This window comes from Ursus americanus, chromosome 1, assembly GCF_024610735.1.
Source record: "Ursus americanus isolate L20-20 chromosome 1, mUrsAme1.1.p, whole genome shotgun sequence".
In the NCBI taxonomy this organism is placed as follows: domain Eukaryota; kingdom Metazoa; phylum Chordata; class Mammalia; order Carnivora; family Ursidae; genus Ursus; species Ursus americanus.
In genome coordinates, this window is record NC_142127.1 from 92,698,280 (window position 1) to 92,722,064 (window position 23,785).

The window sequence follows — 23,785 nt, forward strand, 5'->3', positions numbered from 1 at the left end:
CAAGTAAATGGTCATTAGGTGTTACTGTAACAGAAGGTTTCTAAATAACCACTAGGGGTACATATGGTGCAGGATTAAATGTGCATATTGCTTACAGGGTTATTGTTCATTTCACAAGATGAATTCTGAGCAGCATGAAAACTAGAATGGTCAAAACTAAAAGTTGTAAAATCTGTCTCTCCGAGATCTTGTCTCAAGTTAAACTGAAGTTTTCTGGAGAATTGTAAATAAAACAAAACCGAACTCGGTAAAAAAATTAAAAAGGGGAAAAAAATACACACTGAAGTCAATGCAGCCAACTGCACACAAAACCTACCACCTCCTACAAGAAATTATTTTTGCCACTGATTTGCCCAGCAACCACATAAATGTCCTAAACACAAAAACGTTGAGATTTTTTTCTTGCCCAAAAGTGGTTTCTGAAAAGGATAAATGCATTCTGACATATATAATTTAGTTTGCAACAAACCACAAAAGGGAAGAAGCTTGGGGGAAAACAAGGCATATATATGCTGCAATAATCTGATCAAATGCCATTAAAACACTGAGCTGAACTCTTCTGAAACCCTCAAAGGCTCTACAGTCTGCTAAAACGTTAGCGGTTCTTTTTCCCCCTCCCACTTAACTGCCCTTATTCTATCATCGACTCCATGCTCTAGCTCACGCTAGTTAAGTGCAAAGGTGCTCAGCAAGTGAAAACTCTGTAAGACTAAGCGACCGTGGCTTCTAACTCCGGCTGCAGTCGTGCGAGCCAGGAGCGCTCCTGCACAGACCCTGCAGGCTGCAGAGAGTGGCTGTCTTCAGAATAAACAAGGTTACACTCCAATGTCAGCAGAACGCCTTGGGATCAATGCAATGATCGATCAAATGAGCTTCCAGATTTCTCTCACAATGGACAGGGCCACATTTCTCAAAGGGGAATCAAATTCTGTTCCACTCATCACTACCACCAAACAGCACAGCACAAAAGACAGAAGAAATTAGGTGTAACTGCCAATGAACTGACATTAGCAGGAATCTCTGGTGAACAGACTTAGCTCAATTATAAATGCAAAGCCACCAGGGATTTTTAATTATTAAAAAGTAAACCATATGCCAGAGGAGTAAGAGAAGACAACTCAGTAATTAAGAATGGTAGGAAATGGTAGCTATTAATCTGCTTCTATTCTTTTTGATACTCTCAAGACCTTTTCTTTGCAGAAAAAGCTATATGCAAAATAACAATAAATCGGTGGAAATGATGTAGCTAAACATGCTCCAACTACCAAATTCCTGTGTTTACATATTTACTTAGGAGATATGTACATATATCTAAGTGGTCTATAAAATATGTATGTGAAATCTGAGATGAAAACCAGCTTTGCTGACTTATTTTGACAAACCACTTACTTTTAAGTGTTGATTTCTTTAACCATAAAAAAAAAAGACCATGTTTGTCATTAATCAAAATAGACTTAGAAAGGCCTACAAGAAATGAGGAACTATTATTTAGAATGACAGCAATGTTCTTTGGTTTGATGGCTCTTACAGAAAGCACTTAGAAACAAAGATGTGGCCAATGCTGGTGATAGGGACACTACAAGTAAATACACGTTTTATTTTCCCAAAATAGCCAGTTTAGATATACTGAAATATATACTGGTCCAGGCCACCCATATACATAAAGAAGTTATACCAAAGCTTTTCAAATTCATAAATTTAGGACATTTCATAGACGTCAAAACTTTAAAACATTAGAATATTCTACTATGAAAGCCTAAATAAGTTCAAAAGGAAAAATACTGACTCTGTCCTCATTCTAAATCAAGACCATAGTAACAACTTGCTCTAAAAAAACTGAACATAAAGATTTACAACCACATGAGAAGATTACAGTTTATGAATGCATTTTCTAATAAAAAAATTAAAAAAACCCTCTAAACCAAAACAGACATCTACATATTAGGGAAATTAAGTATGAAGCATTACATATTTTAGCATCAAAATAATAAAGGATTTTTAAAAGATTTTATTTATCTGAGAGAGAGACAGAGATGGAGAGCAGGAACTGGGAGGAGAAGGTTCAGAAGCAGGCTCTCTGCTGAGCAGGGAGCCTGACGCGGGGCTCAATCCCATCATGACCTGAGCCGGAGGCACACGTGTAATTGACTGAGCCACCCAGGTGCCCCATAATAAAGGATTTAAATACTGCCATAGGTTTAGAATTATAAAAATATGACTTTTAGGAAGATCAATACATGTTAGCTGTTATTATAAAAGTTCCAAGCGGCACATATCATGAAATTTTCCAAATGCTAAGTGCTGCAGCTCCTACTTTCCAGAAGTTTCTTAAATCATTCTTCTCCTTGGAATAGCTACACCCGACACTGAAGTTCAAGTTTCAAGTCCCCATCCTCACTATTACAGTTTAGTGTATACTCTACCATAGTATACACACTCCAATACCTTCCAACCATTCTCTCTACCCCAACTCTCTCTGCCACCCAACCTCCATATTGTTGCCAGATTCATCCCTTGCATGCACAGATCTAAGTCGTATCACTTACTTGCTTAAAAAACAAAAACAAAACAGACCAACAAAACAAAAACTTCAGTATTTTTCTCCCACTTAGCTAAAATCCCTTATTCCAGCATCCAAGATGCTAAATATAGTCCTAAGCTTCCTCACCATACAGTCAAACCAAACTGCACTAGGCCATGTTTCCCATATTTGTCTTTGCTCCCACAGCTGCCGTGCTTTTCTGTCTCCACCCACTCCTTCCTTCAAATGCCCATCTGACTGCCCAGAAGCTCGTTAATGCTCTCCCAGATGCCCTCAAGTTGCACTATTTCCCTCTTTGGAAACCTCAAGACACTTGTCATAAGGAGCAGCATGGAGTGAGAGTCGGTATGTAGCGCTCCCCCCAACCCCCTGCCCCTCCACAGGTGCCTGGAGAGCAGGGCCTGTCCTCATCCTGGTCTTCCTGAAACCTGCCTCATGACTAGGAACTCAGATTTCTGTGAGAAATAAATGTCTAAGGAGCCTACTGAGGCTAGAGAGGCAATAATATGAAGACATTGGTTTGTGGTTTACAGAAATATCATTAATACAAAAGTTATACCTAAGAATATCCTATCCAAAAGAAGATGTGGTGTATATATATTACACACACACACACAGTGGAATATTATGGAGCCATCAAAAATGAAATCTTGCCATTTGCAACAATGTGGATGGAACTAGAGAGTATTATGCTAAGTGAAATAAGTCAATCGGATAAAGACAATTATCATATGATCTCACTGATTTGTGGAATTTAAGAAACAAGGCATAGGACAGGATCATAGGGGAAGAGAGAAAAAAAATGAAACAAGACGAAATCAGAGAGAGAGACAAACCATGAGAGACTCTTAATCTTAGGAAACAAACTGAGGGTTACTAGAGGGGAGGGGGGTGGGGGATGCGGCAGGTGGGTGATGGACATTGGGGAGGGTATGTGTTGTAATGAGCACCGGGTATTATATAAGACTGATGAATCACAGACCTATACCCCTGAAATAATACATATGTTAATTTAAAAAAATGTTTAAGTATCCTATCCATAATAGTTTATGCTCCAATTTACCATTTCAGCTCTCTGAAACCTTTGAAGAAAAAAAAAAAATTAGAGCTCATATACATGGCATAATCTGTTTCAGAGAACTGACTTTCATCCAGTTAATCTGTTTATGAAGCGAAGATTCTAAGACTTCAGAAGGTAAAGAAGATGTGCCACATCAGTTTTCAGGCTGCTATTCATCCGGAGGACCGTATCTTAAAACAGAACTCTGGAAGAGCAAACTGGTGAAGGAGTAAGTAAAGGCACTGTGAAGGCAGGCAAGTTGGTGCTGGGGGGGGGGGCGGGGGCACTGGGCAGCAGGAGCCTGGGTTCTCCACCCGACACGCAGCCCCTCTCACCCGACTTGCCCAGTGCTGGTTCCTTCACCTGTCAAACCAGGACATTGGACTTGCTGAACTCTAAGCTCCAGTTTTAACACTCCAGAGTTCTAGAAGGATAACACAAGTTTCACTGCATAATCACTAATGAGAGATGTGGAAGAAAACAGTAACTCCTGGACATATTTAATCTCTCAATTTTATTAAAAAAAATAAATAACCTAACATATCTTTAACCTATAAAAGGCCCATATATTTCAGAATTATTGCATTTTCAGAGAAGTCTTCAAGTAAAAACAAAATATTAAAACAAATCAACTACAAAAAATAATCTATGAGGACTAAGAAAAATAAATCGAAGAAAAACAAAAATACATCTTCCAACAAAACTCACACCACTATATGTAACGGCCAAATAATGATAAAAAACTGTCAGGTAAGCAGTAGAAACGAGGGGTCGAATATTTCTTTCAAGTTGTTTCTAGTCTAACAAAACAAACTCAGATTCAAACTACTGGGATACTAAAAGCAAAAACTCCAGAACGCCTCACACCAGGAGAAGTAGGCACATCAGCAGCACATAGACTCTGTCTGGTTGGCCTAACTGAAACTCCCCAACACATTTCACTGCACTTGGGCTTTTAGACAGGAGGAATGTCACTCTTCCTCAATCAACCTTAGGACTTGATGAACACGTGAAGTCTCAGGATAACGTGTCAGGTTTTTCTTTTGCCTTATAGGCCTCGAGGACAGGCGGCTTCTGAGTGCACATCATCAGGTCAGGTTCTCCCAGCTTCCAGTTTGGACTCCTGAGTTCAGAAGTCTCACCATGGTGCTGGGAGCTTGATAGTGCCAGTAACTAGGGGCTACCACACTCAGTTTGAACAAAAGTATTTTGTGCAGAACTAGAAGACTAGTTTCCTAAGATGCTGCATGAAAAAGGAATGTTTTCTGGAAAATACTAAAAATTAAATGAAATGAAGTTCTATTTCCCACCTCCCCACCCCAATCAAACCGAAAAAACTATCAAAAATAGGGTCTGGACTCTTCATTACGTTATCACTAACTCTGGATTTGGCCGATCAGTCTTACCTTCTGATGCTTTGATCACATATCCGCCCTTCTTTTCACCAGGAGGCACATTAAGCAACTGCATGATTCTGTCCAGTAACCCATGGATTATCTCGAACCCAGGATTCTTGTTGTAATAAACAGCACAGAGATGCCTGTAGTTTCTTGCACCTACATCTGAAAAAATAAAAGAATTGGCCACAAGGCCACGGTGACCATTACTTAAGAAAGTACTATGGGCCTAAAAAGCATCTTTATGAAACCTAAGAATATCCTATCCAAAATATCCTATCCACTAGAGCAATTACTCATAGTAAATTGGGGGGGGGGGGAGGGGGGAAGAGACCATTAAGTTGAAAAAAAGTCAAAATTACACTATACTCTTTAAAAAACACACATAGCGGGGTGCCTGGGTGGCTCAGATGGTTAAGCGTCTGCCTTCAGCTCAGGTCATGATCTCAGGGTCCTGGGATCGAGTCCCACATCAGGATCCCTGCTCAGCGGGGAGCCTGCTTCTCCCTCACCCTCTACTGTTCCCCCTGCTCCCCCTGCTTGTGCTCTCTTGCTCTGTCAAATAAATAAAATCTTCAAAAAAACAACAACAACAAAAACCACACACAAACACAGCTTGGAAAACCATGAAGTGAAGAAGGGAATAACTATCACAAAAATTAGGACAGTGATTACTCCAAGAGAAATGATATGATGGGGAAGAGCCTTACAAGAAGCTTAAGATACCGCAACATTCTATTAGTTTGGATGGTCATTGTAGTATTTGCTTTACAATCTTCTTAAACCATACGTTACATACAATTAAAACATGAAAAAAAGCAATAGAGGAAGGTAAGAAACACAACAATGCAAAAATAAGCTAAAAAAATCTCTACACACAGGAAAAAGATGGAAGAGAAATATACCTAAATGTCAACAAAAGTTGTATTTGAGCAGAGTCTCATCTATTTTCCAGTTGCTCCTTGATTAGGATATATTATTCTACTTTGAAAATCAGAACTTACAAGATGTGCTGTTTTCAGACAGACTTGCAGCACTCAAAAGAACCCTGCCAGTGACCGTATGAACACATCCTGTTCTTCACACACTGGAATACTACTCAGCAATAAAAAGGAACAAACTATTAACAGACTTGACATCTTAGATGAATCTCAAGGGCATTTTACTGAATGAAAGAAGCCAGTCTCAAAGGCCTACATATAAGAGCATTTTTTGGACATTCTGGAAAAGGCACAACAATAGCAACTGAGAACAGACAGTGGCTGCCTAGGGGTTAGATGTGGGGGAAAAATGTGACGAGTGGTGTTTGGTCAGGTCAGAGCTATTTTGTATCTTGTAGTCATGGTTACAAAGATCTGAAACTTTATTAAAGCCCCTTCTCAAAAAAAAAAAAAGTGCATAGCACATAAAGGGAAACTCAAATTCAACAGTGAGTATTTAATCTTAAAAGATATATACACTTGTGGCCCTTTAATTCCAAAGGAGACCACTGCTTTGACACAAACAATGAATATTGACTTCATTTTGCTGTTAAGATTACAAAAAGAGAAAAAACAAAATAATATCTGGGGGGAACTGAAAATAATCTACTTTATATTAGCATGTACCAAACAAAAGTTCTTCCACAGATTTATTCCCATAGCCATTCCCATTGACAAAATGTAAAATGTCTTTTACCTTCCAGCTATCCAAATAAAACATGGGTATTTTAAGACACTATACTACTAAAGTAATATAAAAGTGAGCACATAAATGGGGCGAAACGTGAAACTAACATACTGATTATCTACTATGTGCTAGGTACTTAGCACTTATAAATCTATCTATAATCTTATTTAATTTTCAAGACAATCATGTAAAGTTGGTTTTATTATCCCTATAAAATAGGGTAGGAAAAATAAGATGGAGAAACAAAGGCTCAGAAAGATTTTGCCCAGTGGCAAGCCAACTGGCTAGAGCTAACTAATTAATTACACAGCTAATAAGTTATGAAAGCAGAATTTGACCAGTATCATCTACTAAACACTGAAAATCTCTAAGTCTCTAAAGGATTTAGAGGACAAACTCTCTGATGGACTTAGATGAAAACTTCTAAGAGCAAACTTATGGATAGATACACACCTACTTAATATAGTCAAAATGTACATTCTTGAAATGGTTTTGATAGGACACATATTTTAGTATTCTCAAGTGTTATATTTTTGAAGTCCTTAAACTAAAGTTTCTAGCCATCAACAATATTGTAATTCATGGGAAGTATGTTCAGAGTTATTAAACTTCTGACTGAACACACGTGAAGAAATAACTGTTCTTACCATGTAACATTTCTTAGTGCCTACCACATTCAAGGCCCTCGGCTCTAGGTACTCCTGGAGGGATGCGGTCAAAGCCAGCACAGGGCCTACACAGACTCAACCCTCAACAATGAATTTTTGAATAAATGAATAAAGCCTGGAAAGGGAGGTTAAGCATGCAAGTGCACACACACACACACACACACACACACACACACATACACACACACACACACACAAGACCAGGCCCAGCCAGTGGGCCACATTCTAAGTCAGCACAAGAGTCCACTGATGTAGGAAAGGGAGTTCTGTACCACTGTCACTCTCTATCATTTCCATTTGCAAGAATAAAGAAATTTGGTATCTAAATGCTCTAACTGAAGGTGTAAGAATAAAGATTAATATTAAAACCAGGCAGGCATAAAACCTCACTAAACCAACCACACGCATAAACTCAAATGAGGGGCTTGATTTCTCCGCAGGAACAACACACACACACACACACACGCTCGCGTATACACGTATACTCCCTGAAGGGAAAAAAATGAAATGAAACAGAACTAAATTATCCCTTTCATATTACTGACTTGCTCCTGGGTTTCTCTGCCATGTGGTACCCATTTGTTGGTGTCACATGCTTCCACTTTAATACACAGACATGTATTCAAACTACTTTGTTGTTCCATCTTTGCTGGGAAAGAAGAGCCCAACAGTAATGCCAGCATTCAGACAGCTTAGCAGCATAAACTGGAAGCTTTATTTTGGTGACCTTTGTGTCTTGGAATACTTCTTTCCTGACTTCCAAACCATGTAAAACTTACCTTTCTTTTTTTTTTTTTTTTTTTAAAGATTTTATTTATTTATTCAACAGAGATAGAGACAGCCAGCGAGAGAGGGAACACAAACAGGGGAGCGGGAGAGGAAGAAGCAGGCTCATAGCGGAGGAGCCTGATGTGGGGCTCGATCCCGTAACACCGGGATCATGCCCTGAGCCGAAGGCAGACGCTTAACCGCTGTGCCACCCAGGCGCCCCAAAACTTACCTTTCTGATAAGAGGAGCAACAGCTGGTTTAAAGACTTAGAATTTAGAACAACTTGAGTGATCCTGATAATTAGAATAACGAACTTACAATAATACAGGACTTAAATTATAATCTATTCAAGAAAGGTTTCAGGATGATTACATAACACACATACAGACAAATGAGCTATATATTTCTGGATTCAATTCTGCAATATTTTTAAGAAAAGCCGCAGATTTTTAGGGCCTTGTACTAAACCTACTGTAAGAATTAAACTATTTAAGCGACCCCTCCAACTCCTACCACTGACTGGCCATTTTTTCTACCTTTCCCAAGCGTTACCACTCTAGACTTGCTTCCTCCCATCTCACTAAGATATTCCCTTTGCTGTAGCCGAACTGAATTAAAGGAGGAAATACCACATATTCAGTTCCGCCCATCCCTCCTTGGAGAAACTGCTAGGTAGAGTAAAATTCTCATTTCTTCGTATTCTGCACCGAGGGACCATATTACATCACAGGAAGCTCACTCACTGCATGCCACAAAGTAAGAACTATTTCAATTTCATGCCAAAACAAGGGTTTGCTGGAAATGCCTCAGTTCTTTATAACTCCGTTAACAGACCTCTTGTGTCATGCCACCAAACAATTCTGCTTTTTAAATGGGCCTGCCAAGTATGTCAGCCTAAATTACCAATGTATTTCACAGACTTCAAAGTACTGCCCGGAGAGGCTGATCTAAACCACCCAAAGGGGGGCGGGGTGGCTGGCTACAATTCCCTAAGCTAAAAGAACACGCCAAATGATTTTCTAAAAGAGGAGGAAAAAAAAGGATGATACATGATGTTCCTTAATAAAGTAAAACTATTGCCTAAAATTAAAATTTTTCAAACAGGCTCCTGCTTTGTGTAGATCCTCTTTCACCAAAGTACCAATGATAAGAAGCAAATTAAGGGTGTTAGGTGATACTGTATATGGACAGCCTGGAAAAAGGCAGAGTTTGAGAAAACGACTTTACTTCTATTCTCATATTCACCTGAAGGCCCAAATACAGATGCTAGGAGACAGTCTACTGAAAAACTAAAAAAGGCTTCCAAAGTAATCAGTGGCTGATATGGATCATGAGATTAGTAGTATGGCTAAGACTGAGAAAGAGGCACCCTGATTTTTAATCCATTCCATCCATTTCTTTAATATTGGTACCCAAGAGACTATAGCTAATGTGGCAAATTTTACATTACCTCCTGAAGAATTTCAGTGTAATATTAAATGATTCAGCTACAAGAATCCTGTGAAGACATACACCTTAAAAACTAATGTGTGAAATAGGAACCTTTACACACTGATGGTAGGGTTGCAAGTTTGTTAAAATAAAAAAATAATAATAATAAGCCCTTTATGGAAGAGAATTTAAGACAGCAAGCATTTAATGTGCTTACCTATGGACTGAACAATTCTATTTCTACGAATACAAATTATTTTAAGAGTACAAGGATATTCATTACAACAGACATGTTGGCAAAAACCTGGCTGCAATCTAAATATTCATCATAATAGTCTGAATTATAATGCATCCATATTATGGGATATTATAAAGCCATTAAAAAGAATGAGATGGACAGAATATGCTCATAGGCAAAAGGTAAAGCACAGGAGAGGTAAACCATGATTCCATTTGTGTAAAAACACTAGAAAGTATTTTTTGTAAAGATTTTATTTATTTGAGAGAGAGGGCAAGCATAGGAGGGGGGAGAGGCAGAGGGAGAAGCAGACTCCCTACTGAGCAGGGAGCTGGACATGGGACTCGATCCCAGGACCCCAGGACCAGGATCTGAGCCCAAGGCAGATGCTTAATCGACTGAGCCACCCAGGTGCCCCAACACTAGAAAGAATTTATCTGTATCTATGGCTATACAGAGAAATGTAAAACATATGGTTGCATATGCATAGAAAATATCTGGCAACTAATTATAAGAGCAGAATTAAGGAGAAGTTGGATATGTGTATTTTTTTTAATGTGAAAAGAACAGAATTGCTCTTAATATATATCTATGAAAGTTCTTAAAGGTGGTACAATCTTATGAACATAAAACGTAAGAACAATTTTTCTTAAGATTTCTGTATTAGAACACCAAAGTACAGTACAGTAAATGCTGAAAGCCAAGAAACTAATGTGAGGGGGGAAAAATCTGACCTTCTCGAAGCATGAAGGAAAAAGTTATAACCTTATGGGTTGGCTTTTAGTTAACATAACCTGGAATGGATTTTATCTATTAAAAAAATACGGTATGCAATGCATGACAGAGCATATTATACTCACGTTTGCAGATTTTAACTATGTGGAACCAAATGTACTAAAATAACTTTCCATATTAAAAATGATGTTATTTACAGTTAAGATGCCATCATAAAAGAGAATGATGCTACTTCAAATATTGTTAATGTCAATGTTCCTTACACCCATATTTTTTGAATTATTAATTGGAAATTCTACATGCCAAAAATATGAAGTAGTAAAATTAAATTAATCCAGACTGATGACATAAGCTCTCTTCAGAAAACTGCATTCCACATGTGGATGCTAGATAATCTTCCATTATTTGATGGCTACAGAATTAACGGACAATCTCTCAGAGCCTAAGTATTTCACAAGCTCATAATGAAAACGCTTATTATTGAGCTCTTTATCAAGCAAAGAATTATAGAAAAAACTATAGAGATCCAGCCCCTACATTCAGTAAGTTACAATATAAGACAGATCATGAACGGTACAGAGAGCAAACTGGAAGAACAAACCAAATCCTAGATCAGTGACTTATTTATGTTCGACACAGTCACATTGGCCCAAGGACGAAAAACAGTCAAGAATCTTATATATTGTGATTACTGTTAAAAAGAGGCTCTGGATTTCCACATTTAAACAAGTCAGGATAAGAAGTAGATCATTCTGATTTAGAAAAGCTACAGGAAGGGGCACTGGGTGACTCAGTCAGTTAAGCATCTGAGTCTTGACTTCGGCTCAGGTCATAATCTCAGGGTCGTGGGATTGAGCCCCACGCCGGGCTCTGCACTCAGGGGGAGTCTGCTAGAGATTCTCTCCCTCTCCTTCTGCCCCTCCCCCTGCTCATGCTTGTGTGCCCTCTCTCTTTTTCTCTCTCAAATAAGAAAAAGAAAAGCTTCAGGAAGTACGTGACATTTTAGAAACTACCAGAACAATTTGGGGCGGGGGGAGGCAGAGAAAATGCAACTTGTACCAGGATGTAGCAATGCTTTGGAGAAAGTGGGAATGGTCTGAGCAAAAAGCGAAGGCTTGCAGTGAGCACGTGTGCCAAGGCAAGTGAGGTAGCTGGAGCCATCCAAGTGGTCAAGGGCCTGTAACCTACTCCATTTACTATAATATTAAAACCCAAAAGTCTCTAAGTGACTAGTCCAAACTAAAGTGCATGGTGATTTGATTATCAAGATTCTCTACAGATCTATGTCAAATTGACAACTGGATGACTGTATCACGCTAAATCTAAGCGACCCTGTACCCTTTACAGAGCCAAACTAAGTCATCTTTCTTAAGCTACGGTTCCTTTTAAATTTAGACCCAAACCGGTGATGTGTTTTCTCCTGCCATCTCAGTGAGGTTCTAGGCATGCTGGCAGCTTCAGGGACCATCATGGAATAAACTGTGATGGCAGAATTCAATGTGCTTTTAATAAAAGCCAGAATGTTGGACTTTGCAAAATATAGTTGCTTTTCTGGGCACAAAGATTAGTAATTTACAAATAGGTCCTTTGCTCCTCTAAAGTAATTTACTATTTTGCTTATAGTTGAGTTATTCTTGACACCAAACTTAAGTATGAACAACTGAAACCAATCAAATCACACAGCAGCCTGATTCGATAGCTCCTGGGCTGCTTCTACTGCCTTCCATCATAACGCTGAAAATTTACCCCACAGCAGAGTCTGCCTTTAACTTCTCATTCCAAAGACACATGCCACTCTGCCCAAAAGGGATAAACCAGCTTAGTTTCTGGAGTCATGACTAATTTTTAACAATGAGGCAGCAACTCTGGATCTTACAGCTCAATAAATGCAGTGACTGGCGCAGCCTTAAAGAATCGGAATGTGTTGGACTCCGAGTGGAAGTCTCACTATCTGAGACGTGTGCCTGACTTAGTCGCTAAACAGGCAGCGGGCCTGACAGTTTCACAACATGGACAGTCAGTCAACAAGTCCATGAGAGCATAAGAAACTGTCCAGTGAGGTCAAGCATGAAAACGGGCTAGTAGGCTTTCATTTATTCTTACAGGAAGGTAAGCCAAACAAAACTTGGGGGAGGCATACTGAAATCCAGCATAGCTTCCTTTTTCATTTCCACTGTGGAAGACACACTTGCCTATCTGACAGGCAGAGTCGGGGTTTTCCTTAATGTTAAAAAACATGTCAGTGGCAACTGTCATTCCTTCTCTGTGCTATCAGGGCCCCTTGTGTGCTCCCTCAGAGCCCTACCTATGAAAACCTACTCACCAGTCTCCCTCAAGATGGGAAACTCATATTTCAAGCAGACCCTAGCAAAGAAAAGGAACTCAAAAGGACCTTTCTACCAGTGCAATGAATGAGACTGTCTTGCTCACCCTTGCCACACATCTCTCCCCTTCTGAACCAGTACTTTGGGTATGGCCCCCACTAATGAAAATCTAGGATGTTATACATTACTGGAAAACTCCTCTATCATTTCACTTTTAATGACCTAGATTTTTCCTTTTCAAAACAGTTTGAAGATTTACAAGGAAATGGCTGATGTAAATCCAATAGAAAAATGCTTACTGGCTTGAAAGGTGGTAAAAACATATATGCTCAATTCATTGAAGAGAAGTGGGTGATGAATTACTGAAAACACAATATTCCTGTTTTTGAGTAAATTGCCCCATCAGTACATTTTGGTTCTCAGACCCTAAAAAAGATAGTGCACAACAGAAGAAAAGCCACTTAAATCAAGTTAGGATAAAAATGAGCCCCAAGTGCCTCATTTTTAGTGTCAGCAAGGTGACATTAACCCTGTAATGGCCAAAGGTTTCCAAGTCACTCTCACAGAAAATTACCATAGACCAGGATGCTAAGTACTTAGGGCCTTAGGGACTGCTAATACTCTAACGGTAAGAGCAGACACCAAACAGTGCTTATGACGTGGCTCGAACTTTTCAAAATGCAATTTCATTTAATCCTTACCAAAAATCTGGTCATCCCCACTGCAACAGATGAGAAAACAGGCATAGAGAGATCACATAAATTGTCCAAAGTTCAGCAACTCGTAAGTGGCAGAACCGTGACTCAAAACCAAGTACTCTGGTGGTATGTGCAGTCTTATATCCGTGGTGCTACGCTGCCTTTCCCATAGAACCTTCTATGTACACCGAACGACAAGTAGAGAGTCCGCTTGAACATATGTAGAATAATCCATCAGAAAAGCTACCTGTTACAACATAAAATCCAGGCCTACCTTAAGAGAAAACCCACTCAGAAGCAAACTTAGGTTTTCAAGATGGTAAACTTATTGAGCACATTAACCTCTTATTCCTCAAATCCCATTGATGGGATAGAAAATTTTGGATAAAATAAACCATGAGTGCAAGACAACAGGCAAAAGTAGTGTCAGTTAAAAATGTTCCTGTAGGGAAAACAGAATAATCACAACTAAAGACCCAAATAAGAGAGGTCTGCTACAGAGATGAAAACTATTCCTTCTAATGAAAGAAAGTGCAGCAGAAATCCAAATCTGGGTTAAGAAGCATACAGACTGGGTTTCTGGAGTTCTCACCAGGGTGACTCATTAAATGATGGCCTACCGCACTAGTACCAGAGCCCTCTGGGGAGTCCTTGCCATTAGGGAGGAAGCCTACTGCTGAAATATTATACAACTTTTGAGGAAACTTAGATGCATTTTATACCTAAAAACACCTGCAGATTGAAAGCAAGTGGATGGAGAACCATTTATCATGCTAACAGACATCACAAAAGCAAGCTGGAGTAGCCATACTTACACTAAACTAGATTTTAAACCAAAGAGTGGAACAAGAAATGAAGAAGGGCACTATATCGTGATCTAGGGGGTCTATCCAACAAGATCTTACAATTGTAAATAGTTATGCCCCCAACCTGGGAACACCCAAATATATTAAACTTTTGAGGAAACTTGGTATAATTAACCTAATCCTATATTTGTAAATGTTTGGATCGCCAAGGATCAAAACCTACAATTCAAAGAGTTAAAGATGAAAGGAAAGGAGTCAGAAACAGAAAAAAATTGACACTAAAATCATAACAAATTCTTTGGTACCTGTTCCAAAGGAGGATTTGAGGCACAAGAACCCTCAGAACTACTTATTGCTGGCACTGAAAATGTTTTGATTCCTACCACAGTTGACCACCCAAAGAAAATTCTACACAGACGGATATTAAAATAAACTTTTGTTTTCTAAGGATACACGCACAGAGACCAATTCTGGCCCTACCTCTAAGTCCAAAATGTATGCAGCCTTGGGGCAAATTACTACTTTTCTTAGTTTTCCTACATATTAAGTGGGGACAATATTTTTTGGTTCCATCTGCCTCAAAGAGATAGATTAACAATCACAAGAGAAAAGGTATATTTAAAAAAATTTTTTTAAGTATAAAGCACCATACAAATGCAAGGTGATGCCGTTAATTGACGATAAGGCTGCATACTGGAGAGCAGATAGAATCCAGCTTCGGCTGAAGAGTTCGCTATGGAAGCTCCACATTACAGTCAAGTGGACAGGCCTATAGTATCTACTTCTGAAGACAGGCTGGTTTACAGTCAATAGTCCTTAACTACTCTGGGTAGTTGGAATAACGCCGTATTCTCCTCTTCAGGAGTAAATGGGGAAAAGGCCTTCGCTGTTGTCAACGGATTCAGAGGAACACACTCTGAATTTTGCAGTCTGGAGTAAAACTCCTGAATAAACACGGTTAGGACTTGAACTGTTAAATTCAGGGAACCAGAGAAATACTGCCAGCAATGCTGTCAGCTGATGGCACTGCTACCAAGAAATGACCTCATATGCAGCTCCAAACAGACTTGTTGTCTAAGTCTGAAGACAGAAGTTTGAATTGGACAGACATCCTTGGCAATCAGATTTAAGTACTACCTAAATATAGGTTTATTAAATAACCGGAGTTCCAAATGGTAGACCGAGCAACTTGCTATACTAACAAGTCCAGCCTATTCTTCAGGCAAAAACTGGTCAAACACACTTATGACTACTACAAGAACGATGAATAGCTAATGCTAAACTAGATGACAAGACATCAAAGTACCTTAAAATGATATGCACATAAATCACAAGATAAAAAAAAATGTTCCACAGTACTTTTCAAGTTGAGGTTTTAATAGGTTTCTTCATAAATGTTAAGTTTTTTAAGATTTGCCTTCTACTAAAAGAAAAAAGAGAGCAACAAAATATCTGAATATCTTGCTTGGATGGATTCATATCAGTCAATCATGAAAACTAAGTTCATGAAACAATTAGGAAAATTTAAACACTAGCTGTATGTTTGATGATAAAACAGTGTTGGGTTATTTTTAAAAAACAAAAGTGGTGTCTTTTATCTTTTAGATATATATAGAACTCTTTTGGAAATACATACTAAAGTGTTTGCTGTGAAACAGTAGGAGGTCTAAGAATTACATCAAACTAACACGGGGGAGTAGGTTGGCGTACAGATGAAAGAAGACTGGCCATGTGCTGGTAACTGCTGAAGATGGGTGCTGGATTCACCGGGGTGGTTATACTGTCCACTTTTACATAAAGCTGAGATTCTTATAATAACATGCTTTAAGTGCACAAATCCAAGTGTACTCATTCTTACCTCTGCTAGAATCTTTTACTACGATGTCAGAGATTTCAAACAGTTTCAGAGGAAGGGGCATCTTCCGATTCGCAGCTATGGTCTTTAGGAGGCCAGGAAGAAGGGTAGTGCGTGCCACCTACAGGAGAAGACATGAAATTGCACTGACCAAATAAGAACCCAAACAGACTTGGTTTAAGACAAGGCCAAAAGAACTCAACAGCTTCCCAGTAATAACACTCTTCTGGAAAATGCAATATGTAAATGTTCAAATCATTTTTAATTATAAATTCCAAGACAAAAAACTGAAAATATTCTGGCTTCCAAACTTACAAAATGAAAAATCGTTAAGACCTAATCAAAAATTGAGAAACAAATATAAATACAATGCCTGTATCTAGGACTGGTTATTCTATTATCATTTTTAAAATTAAAGTTAGCTTTTAAGATTGCAAATATGTAAATTTTAATATCCTGCTTTATTTTATAAAGTAATTGAAGGAGATTACAAAAAATGCAAGTATTTAAATAGATGAAATATATATTAATCAAATTCTTAAAAACCAAGGCCAGGGAAAATGTAAATGCAATTAAAATATCACAACAATGAGAAAACAGAACACAAATATGTAGCACTAAAAAAATTACACAGCTGCCATGGGCAAGCTGTGACCACAGTTTTCAGCTTAGTAGCCAAAGAAATACAAACACACATCCTAGTTCTAAAAACAAAAAAACCCCCCAAAACAACTTCCCTACTTTTGTCTCAAATTTCTCATTCTAAGCCATGTGAGACAGGTTAGCTTTCAACACATCATGTTCCCAGAAGAGCTTATGAGCGGTGGTAGGGCACCGTCGTTATGATCCTGGGCTCCAGCAGACACCAGCACCACCACCCCTTGCCCAGACTACAGCAGGAGCTTAAGCTGCTTTCTCTGCTTCCACTCCTGCCGCCTAACAGCCTGTTCTCCACACACAGCGATGCTTTAAGGCCTACATCAGATCAGGAAACTCCTGTTCGAAAATTTAACAAGTTTCCATCAAATTTTGAATGAAATCCATGCCCTGCATGGGGTCCTGTCTGAATCTGGTCCTGGTCTCCTCTCCACCGACCATGCCTGCTGCTCCCCCTGGTTTACTGGGTTGCAGCCACGCTCCGCAAGCTGCGTTCAGTCTCCACGCCTCCTCCCTTCCTCTGCCACATACATTCTTCCTCTGGATTCATATGTGGCTGTCTTACTTTCTTCAGGTCTCTGCTCAAAAGGTCCCCAGAGAGGCCTGCCCTGACCACTCTGACTAAAACAGAGGCCCTTCCTAGATCTTACAGGCGTTAACAGGAAGCCCCTATGAAGACTTGGTGGTAGAACGTGTGCTGAGGGAAAAGAGAAAACCTTTCCAATCACGTTCACTCTGCCACCTGCTGCTAGTAGTCTTCAACTCCATGCTTTTGTAAATATTGCTCACTTTCAAAACTGGAGAGAAAGTGCCCAAACCATTCACAGATATAAAAGTACAATGTTAAAAGAAAGCTTAACTTACTGGAATATAAACAAGCTACCTTTGTAAATAGCTTTTCCCAGTGTTTTGTTTCTGTTTTTGTTTTTGTTTTTTTTCCATTTCATACATCAGCCTTGTTTAAAACTCACAGCAATACAAAAAATTAAACCGGAATCCAATCAAGCTTCTAGATCTACCTTCCAATTTGCTAGAAATATAGGGGACCACTGGAACGTATTTAAAAACATCCTAACTGAGAACTCTACAGGACAAATGACCCAGTTTGTTCAGTGAAGAAAATGAAAGGAAGAGAGACAGGGAGATGGACAGAGGGGCAATCTGTAGATTAAGAGACGGAAGAAGCACATCAACTTTGCCTTGGGATTCAAATGAAGGTCATACAAACTATTAAGAAAATTGAGACAATTGAGAAAATTTCAACAATGGATATTTAAAAGTATTAAGGAATACTACTGCTAATTTGGGGGAATGTGGGAATATTCTGTGATTTCATTCATAATTATAAAATGTACATGTTTTAACTGACATTTTTCTTTTATCCATTCTCTAACATATCTACAGTTAGAAAATAGCCCAAAATTAAGAATTATGCAAGAGAAAGAATGGGCTTAAACAATAAACTGAGTTACAAGCCCATAAACAACTTTACATTTAACCATAAATAAAAAGAAACCTGTTAGCCATGTTAGTAAGGGTAGGACATAATTATCGGTAAAGCAGAAGTAAAATACAGAATCTGTCCACTCTAAAACATGGACTCATCTAATGTATTTTATGCAGAAATACTGATTCTGAAAGTGTGCTAAACCCTAGCTATTTATAGTGATAATGTGTTCTGATTTTCCTTCCACAGGATGTAAACCCTACAGAACATCACCACATCTTAAGAAATCTATCAAGTTCGATAAATGAAACTGGTAGAAAAAGGAAAATCTGGAATAAACTCAAATAGAAACCCAGTAAGATTTACGGAAAAATCCCTCTACCCAAATGAATTTGAGCATCTCTCATTGAAAAGAACACCACAGGCATCTTTAAAGAGCAGTAGACAAAGCTAGTGGACCTTATTATCACAATCCTTCCAAACTGCATAAGAATTCTTCAAAGTTCAGACACTGAATACAGAGAAACAATTTATGTACTTGATGAATATTATCACCAGTTGGCTCTTTAAATAGTCTAGCCCTAATCTACCACATTAGTGGTACAGATTAAATCTAACTTTAAGAAAATCCAAATTTTAACATTTTTAGAACTTTAAAAATTTTTAGAACTTAGAGACCCCCTCCCCTGCTTTTACAGATATGAAAATCAAGATTCCTAAAAACTATCTCAAGTCACAGAGTTCACATATTACAACAAAATTTTCTTGAAAGCATTTCCTCCCAATTCTAAGATTCTCCTTGATTCTAAGCCAGGGTTAAAGAAAAATCGAAGAATTGCGTGTGCAAGAAAAACAGAATGAGAGCTGACCAGTAAGAGAGGAGATAGTCTGAAGTCATTAATAAACAAAGATATTATAAATAAAAACAGCACTTCAAAGTAATTTCCTAATCTAAGAATGTAAATCACTAACGTTTACTAAGATCGTATTCTCACTGAACTATTCCCGAACTCTGTGTGAAACTGCCATTGAAAAAAAACAGAGGCAGCATGGTCAAAAACAAGTAACAACTACTTTCAAAGTGAATGACTTAATGGAGGTACTGGGAACAGCTGCTGATTCATTTATTACAAAATGGGTAGAAAAGATGAAATCTGAAAATAGTATTAAAGTCAACTGATTTGAAGGGAATGAAATGGAGAGTTCAAACAAGACTGGGCAAGCAAAGTAAGTAAAACACAAGCAGGCCAATCAAGAAAAGACTAAAAAGTGTTAAGAATTTGTCAACAAGGGGTGCCTGGGTGGCTCAGTCAGTTAAATGTCCCACTCTTGGTTTCAGCTCAGGTCATGATCTCCGGGTCCTGGGATGGAGACCCAGTCAGGCTCCCTGCTCATCAGGGAGTCTGCTTGTCCCTCTCCCTCTGCCCCTGCCCCAATTCTTCTCTTTCTCACTTGCTCTCTAATAAAGTCTTTTTTAAAAATTTTAAAAATTAAAAATATTTAAACTCTTTGCCCCTCCCCCACAAGCTCTAATAAATCTTAAAAAAAAAAAAAAAAGAGCACTTTAAAAAAAAATTCGCCAAAGTTATGTAAGAACCAACTATAATCTTATCCAAGAGGAGAGTTTTAAAAAGCTCTAAGATTTTGCCATCTTAAGTATAACTTATGCACTGCCTCTCAGGATTTACCCAAATTCTTACCTACTTAAAATTCTCACCTGAAATTCAGCTGTTTTAGGATTACTTATGTGGACTGCCTTTGTTGCAGAGATGTCCAAACCAAGTTTATCAGCAATATCTTCTTGGGAGCACTATGAAGTACATGCAAAATAAAGAAAAACAATACTTAATATACAAAGTACTTAATATTGTAAGTCAACTTACGGTCTCATAGCAATGTAGATTCTACATAAAGAAGTTAAAAATAAATATATCAACTAATTCAGGGCCACAGCAGATATAATTCAACATTAACAGTTCTCTAACAAGGAGTTCTATCTATGATATGGGGCAAAGTAAGTTTTCCCCATGTTGATGGTGGTGTAACTGCATCTGGGCCCTTCCTAAAGCTGGCCTCCCATTTACTGTACCAGTCTAGTCTCTTACACAGTTAGCTATCCATTCCCTGAATCTTCTAGTCTTCCTTACTTTTACCAGAGATGTCTAGGAGTGCCTGGGTAGCTCACTTGGTTAAACATCTGCCTTCAGTTCAGGTCATGATCCCAGGGGCCTGGGATCAAGCCCCGTGTCGGGCTCCCTGCTCAGTGGGAGCCTGCTTCTCCCTCTTCCTGCCACTCCCCCTGCTTGTACTCTCTGTCAAATAAATAAATAAAATCTTTACATAAAGGAAAAAAGATATTTAAGAGAGAGAGAGCATGAGCAAGAAGTCAAGTGGCCTGGGGGCGCCTGGGTGGCTCAGTCGTTAAGCGTCTGCCTTTGGCTCAGGGCGTGATCCCGGCGTTCTGGGATCGAGCCCCACGTCAGGCTCCTCCGCTGGGAACCTGCTTCTTCCTCTCCCACTCCCCCTGCTTGTGTTCCCTCTCTCGCTGGCTGTCTCTCTCTCTGTCGAATAAATAACTAAAATCTTAAAAAAAAAAAAAGAAGAAGTCAAGTGGCCTAAATTCTGCCCAACGTTCCTTCTACTTGATCATTTAACTTCTGTGCATAGGTGCTTGCTAAAGCCCTGAGCAATAAACTCCTAAGCACTCACCCTCCAAAAAGAGAAAGATATTTGTCACACTCAAACACCAGGATGACCTACAGAAGTTATGAAAATAAAACTATCAGATGCATCACATCTAATAAATGAGCTAACAAGATAATGCAAATAAAGTACCTGCCACAAACTAAGTGCTCAAAAAAATATTAACAGTGATGATGAATCAATACTAAGAATTATCACATATATTAATGCTAACTGTTGCAAAGGAGTTTAAAACTGAACATGAAAACTGATGTACCATCAGATTACTGAACGGTTTTCCAACATTAGGTGATGTTGCCTATTGCACTATTTTACAAAGTGGCCCTCAAGGACTAGTCTGTATTTCTTAGAGAAATAAACACACACACACACACACACACACACACACACACACACAATGGGTTTAGATCTTATGTCAGTGTCAGCTCTAATGACTCTTGCCATGCTCTCCTGGGAAGGATACCAAAGCCACATCCAGGCAGAGCACAAAAGAGCTCCCTGATCTGCGATGGATGCAGAGGCGGAGAACGGTGGCAGGCACGATGGAAATAACCAGATTTTCTCCTCAGCACGGAGGAGTTTTTACAACAAGATATAAGGTGATTAATTAGGAAATGCAATTTAAATAATGTAATCTACTCTCAGAAATAGTACTGTGTGCGTAGAAGAAAGGTTGCTCCACAAACATGGCAGCAGAGGGGTCTGGGAGGCCTTGTACTTTATCATGATAATGGAAGATAAGGGACAGAGATTAGAAGCAGTTTTCATCAAGGCAACCTGAAGTGGCAGTAGCTAGTAAAAAATTTTAATATTTTTTTCAATGTTAATGTGTTTAAAGTGTTAGAAAAATATAATAAGTAAAACTAAATCCATGATTTTTATGAATATTCTTAGACTAAGGCTAAAGTAGGTATTTAGCATCTGTAAGGTCCCTTCCGAGGTTAGCATCCTATGAATGACAGATGCTCAATACAGGAAGAAAGGCTGCATCTCCTTTCTGACCACCCTCTCCCCACAAACTGGTAGTAATGTAACCCCCACTACGGCACTCTCTATAAATGTAAGATGGAGAAGTCTGTCTGGAGTTGAGTTTGGGGGGGGAGAAAATGAAGTCGTTTTGTTTTTGTTCGGTTTTGGTTTTTGCCCTCCATCATTAAGCCGACACCTACTAGAAGACTGCAGAACTACACTGTAGGCTCTACACAAATGCTCAGCAAGAGAAAACTATAAACGGCACAGACGTTTTATTCTTTACAAATGGTCAATCTGGTGGGGGGAAGGGCATTTCCTTCCATTTTGTAATAAAATTCATTTCCTGATTCAGGCCTTTTATGTCAGCTTTCCAACTCAAAGCAAATGTTGTGAACATGTTCAAAGACAGAGAAGTTTAATGTGGAACAGTCCACAAATCCTTAACTAGGGAGGCATCTAGTGGGCACAGACACAACCAAATTAAAACTAAAAATTCTAACTTGATCAATTTGGTTATGAAATTCATTGTGAATTCAACCTTCAACACTTCCATGAAAGTACAAAATACATTGTTATTTGTCATTTAAGACTTTTGTCCTTCATGATTTTCTGTGACTAAAAAAGGAAACACTTTTTTTTACTAGAAACTATACAATCTCAAGTAAAAAAAGTTGTTCTTCTAGAACCTGGAAATTTTAGTAGTCTAGACTTTACAAATTCATGTGAGGAATCAAAGAGTACAGTACTTCAGAGATTCAGTGTCAACAATCAGCTGCAGAAAAACATGGGAGACATACCAGAGCAAAGGTAAGCGCTTCCGTGAACCCAGCGGCTGCCATGTCATGTCTTAGGAGTTCTGTGAGCTTATTAAGAGGAAGCTGAAAAAAAGATATTTAACTTTATTCCACCTCAATAAAATTTCCTAAAACAAAAGGTTTAAACAGAACAGGTCATTAAAGGGCACACCCCCTTCCAGCCTTACTAATACTGCTAGTACCACCACTTCACCCCCCCGCCCCCTCCCCACGACTTCACTACCCCAATACCCCCACACAGATGCACAAACTCCCCACTTCACCTCTCCCACACCGAACTTCTGCCTTCAGGCCAGGTTGAAAAAATGAATCTCCCAGTTCAATATTCAAAAGGGCTCCAAACTCGAAACCTGTCTTTCTTCAAGTACCAGTCATCACAGGTTCTGAACTTACTCTAATCCACTGGGCATCTGTTTTGTATCCTCTCCATAGCGAATGTCTCCCATAGCACAGCATGTCCAAAAACTACTTAATTCCTATGTGCTGTTTTTCTCAAAGCCTTCCTGGCATTCAATAATCAGTTTCTAACAACAAGGAGTATTTATTTAAGGGTGCAATCTTACCTGATTAGCTATGGTATAGGTTTTCGGGAGAGTCATCTGAATGTTGTTATATCCGTAGGCAATAGCTGCATCTTCTACAATATCACACGCATGGATAATGTCAGATCTGGTCGGAGGGATTTCGATCTCAATCTGATTCCCATCACCTATTACTTCTGACTTTAAATACATCCTGGTTAGAAGTTTGGCAATATTTTCTGGAGTTTCTCTGAAACAGAAATGTACAATCCATAAACTTCACTGGATTACTTAAAACGTGCTTATATTTTGTTTTAAAATATTCTATCTGAAATATCACCTTTCTTTCTGAGTTCCATGAGACACTAGACATCCCGACAGATGATTTACTATCACTTACTTACTCTGAAAAGATATCAAAACCCTCTCTAAGCATAAGCATTCTTTCAGGAAAAACTAAAGTCTTGTGGGTACTTCA

The 23,785-nt window shown here is 38.8% G+C and overlaps 1 protein-coding gene across 1 annotated transcript in view; it reads right to left on the reverse strand.

The window, feature by feature from the left end:
- The window catches only part of FARSB (phenylalanyl-tRNA synthetase subunit beta), a 64,843-nt gene that overhangs the window by 16,128 nt on the left and 24,930 nt on the right, over positions 1-23,785 (reverse strand). Inside the window, exons 12-16 of the mRNA XM_045775260.2 lie at positions 23,350-23,557; positions 22,769-22,849; positions 20,014-20,106; positions 16,196-16,313; positions 5,009-5,164 (exon numbers count right to left, since the gene is read on the reverse strand). Of these exons, the coding sequence (XP_045631216.2) occupies positions 5,009-5,164; positions 16,196-16,313; positions 20,014-20,106; positions 22,769-22,849; positions 23,350-23,557 (656 nt within the window). The remainder of the gene's footprint in view (positions 1-5,008; positions 5,165-16,195; positions 16,314-20,013; positions 20,107-22,768; positions 22,850-23,349; positions 23,558-23,785) is intronic.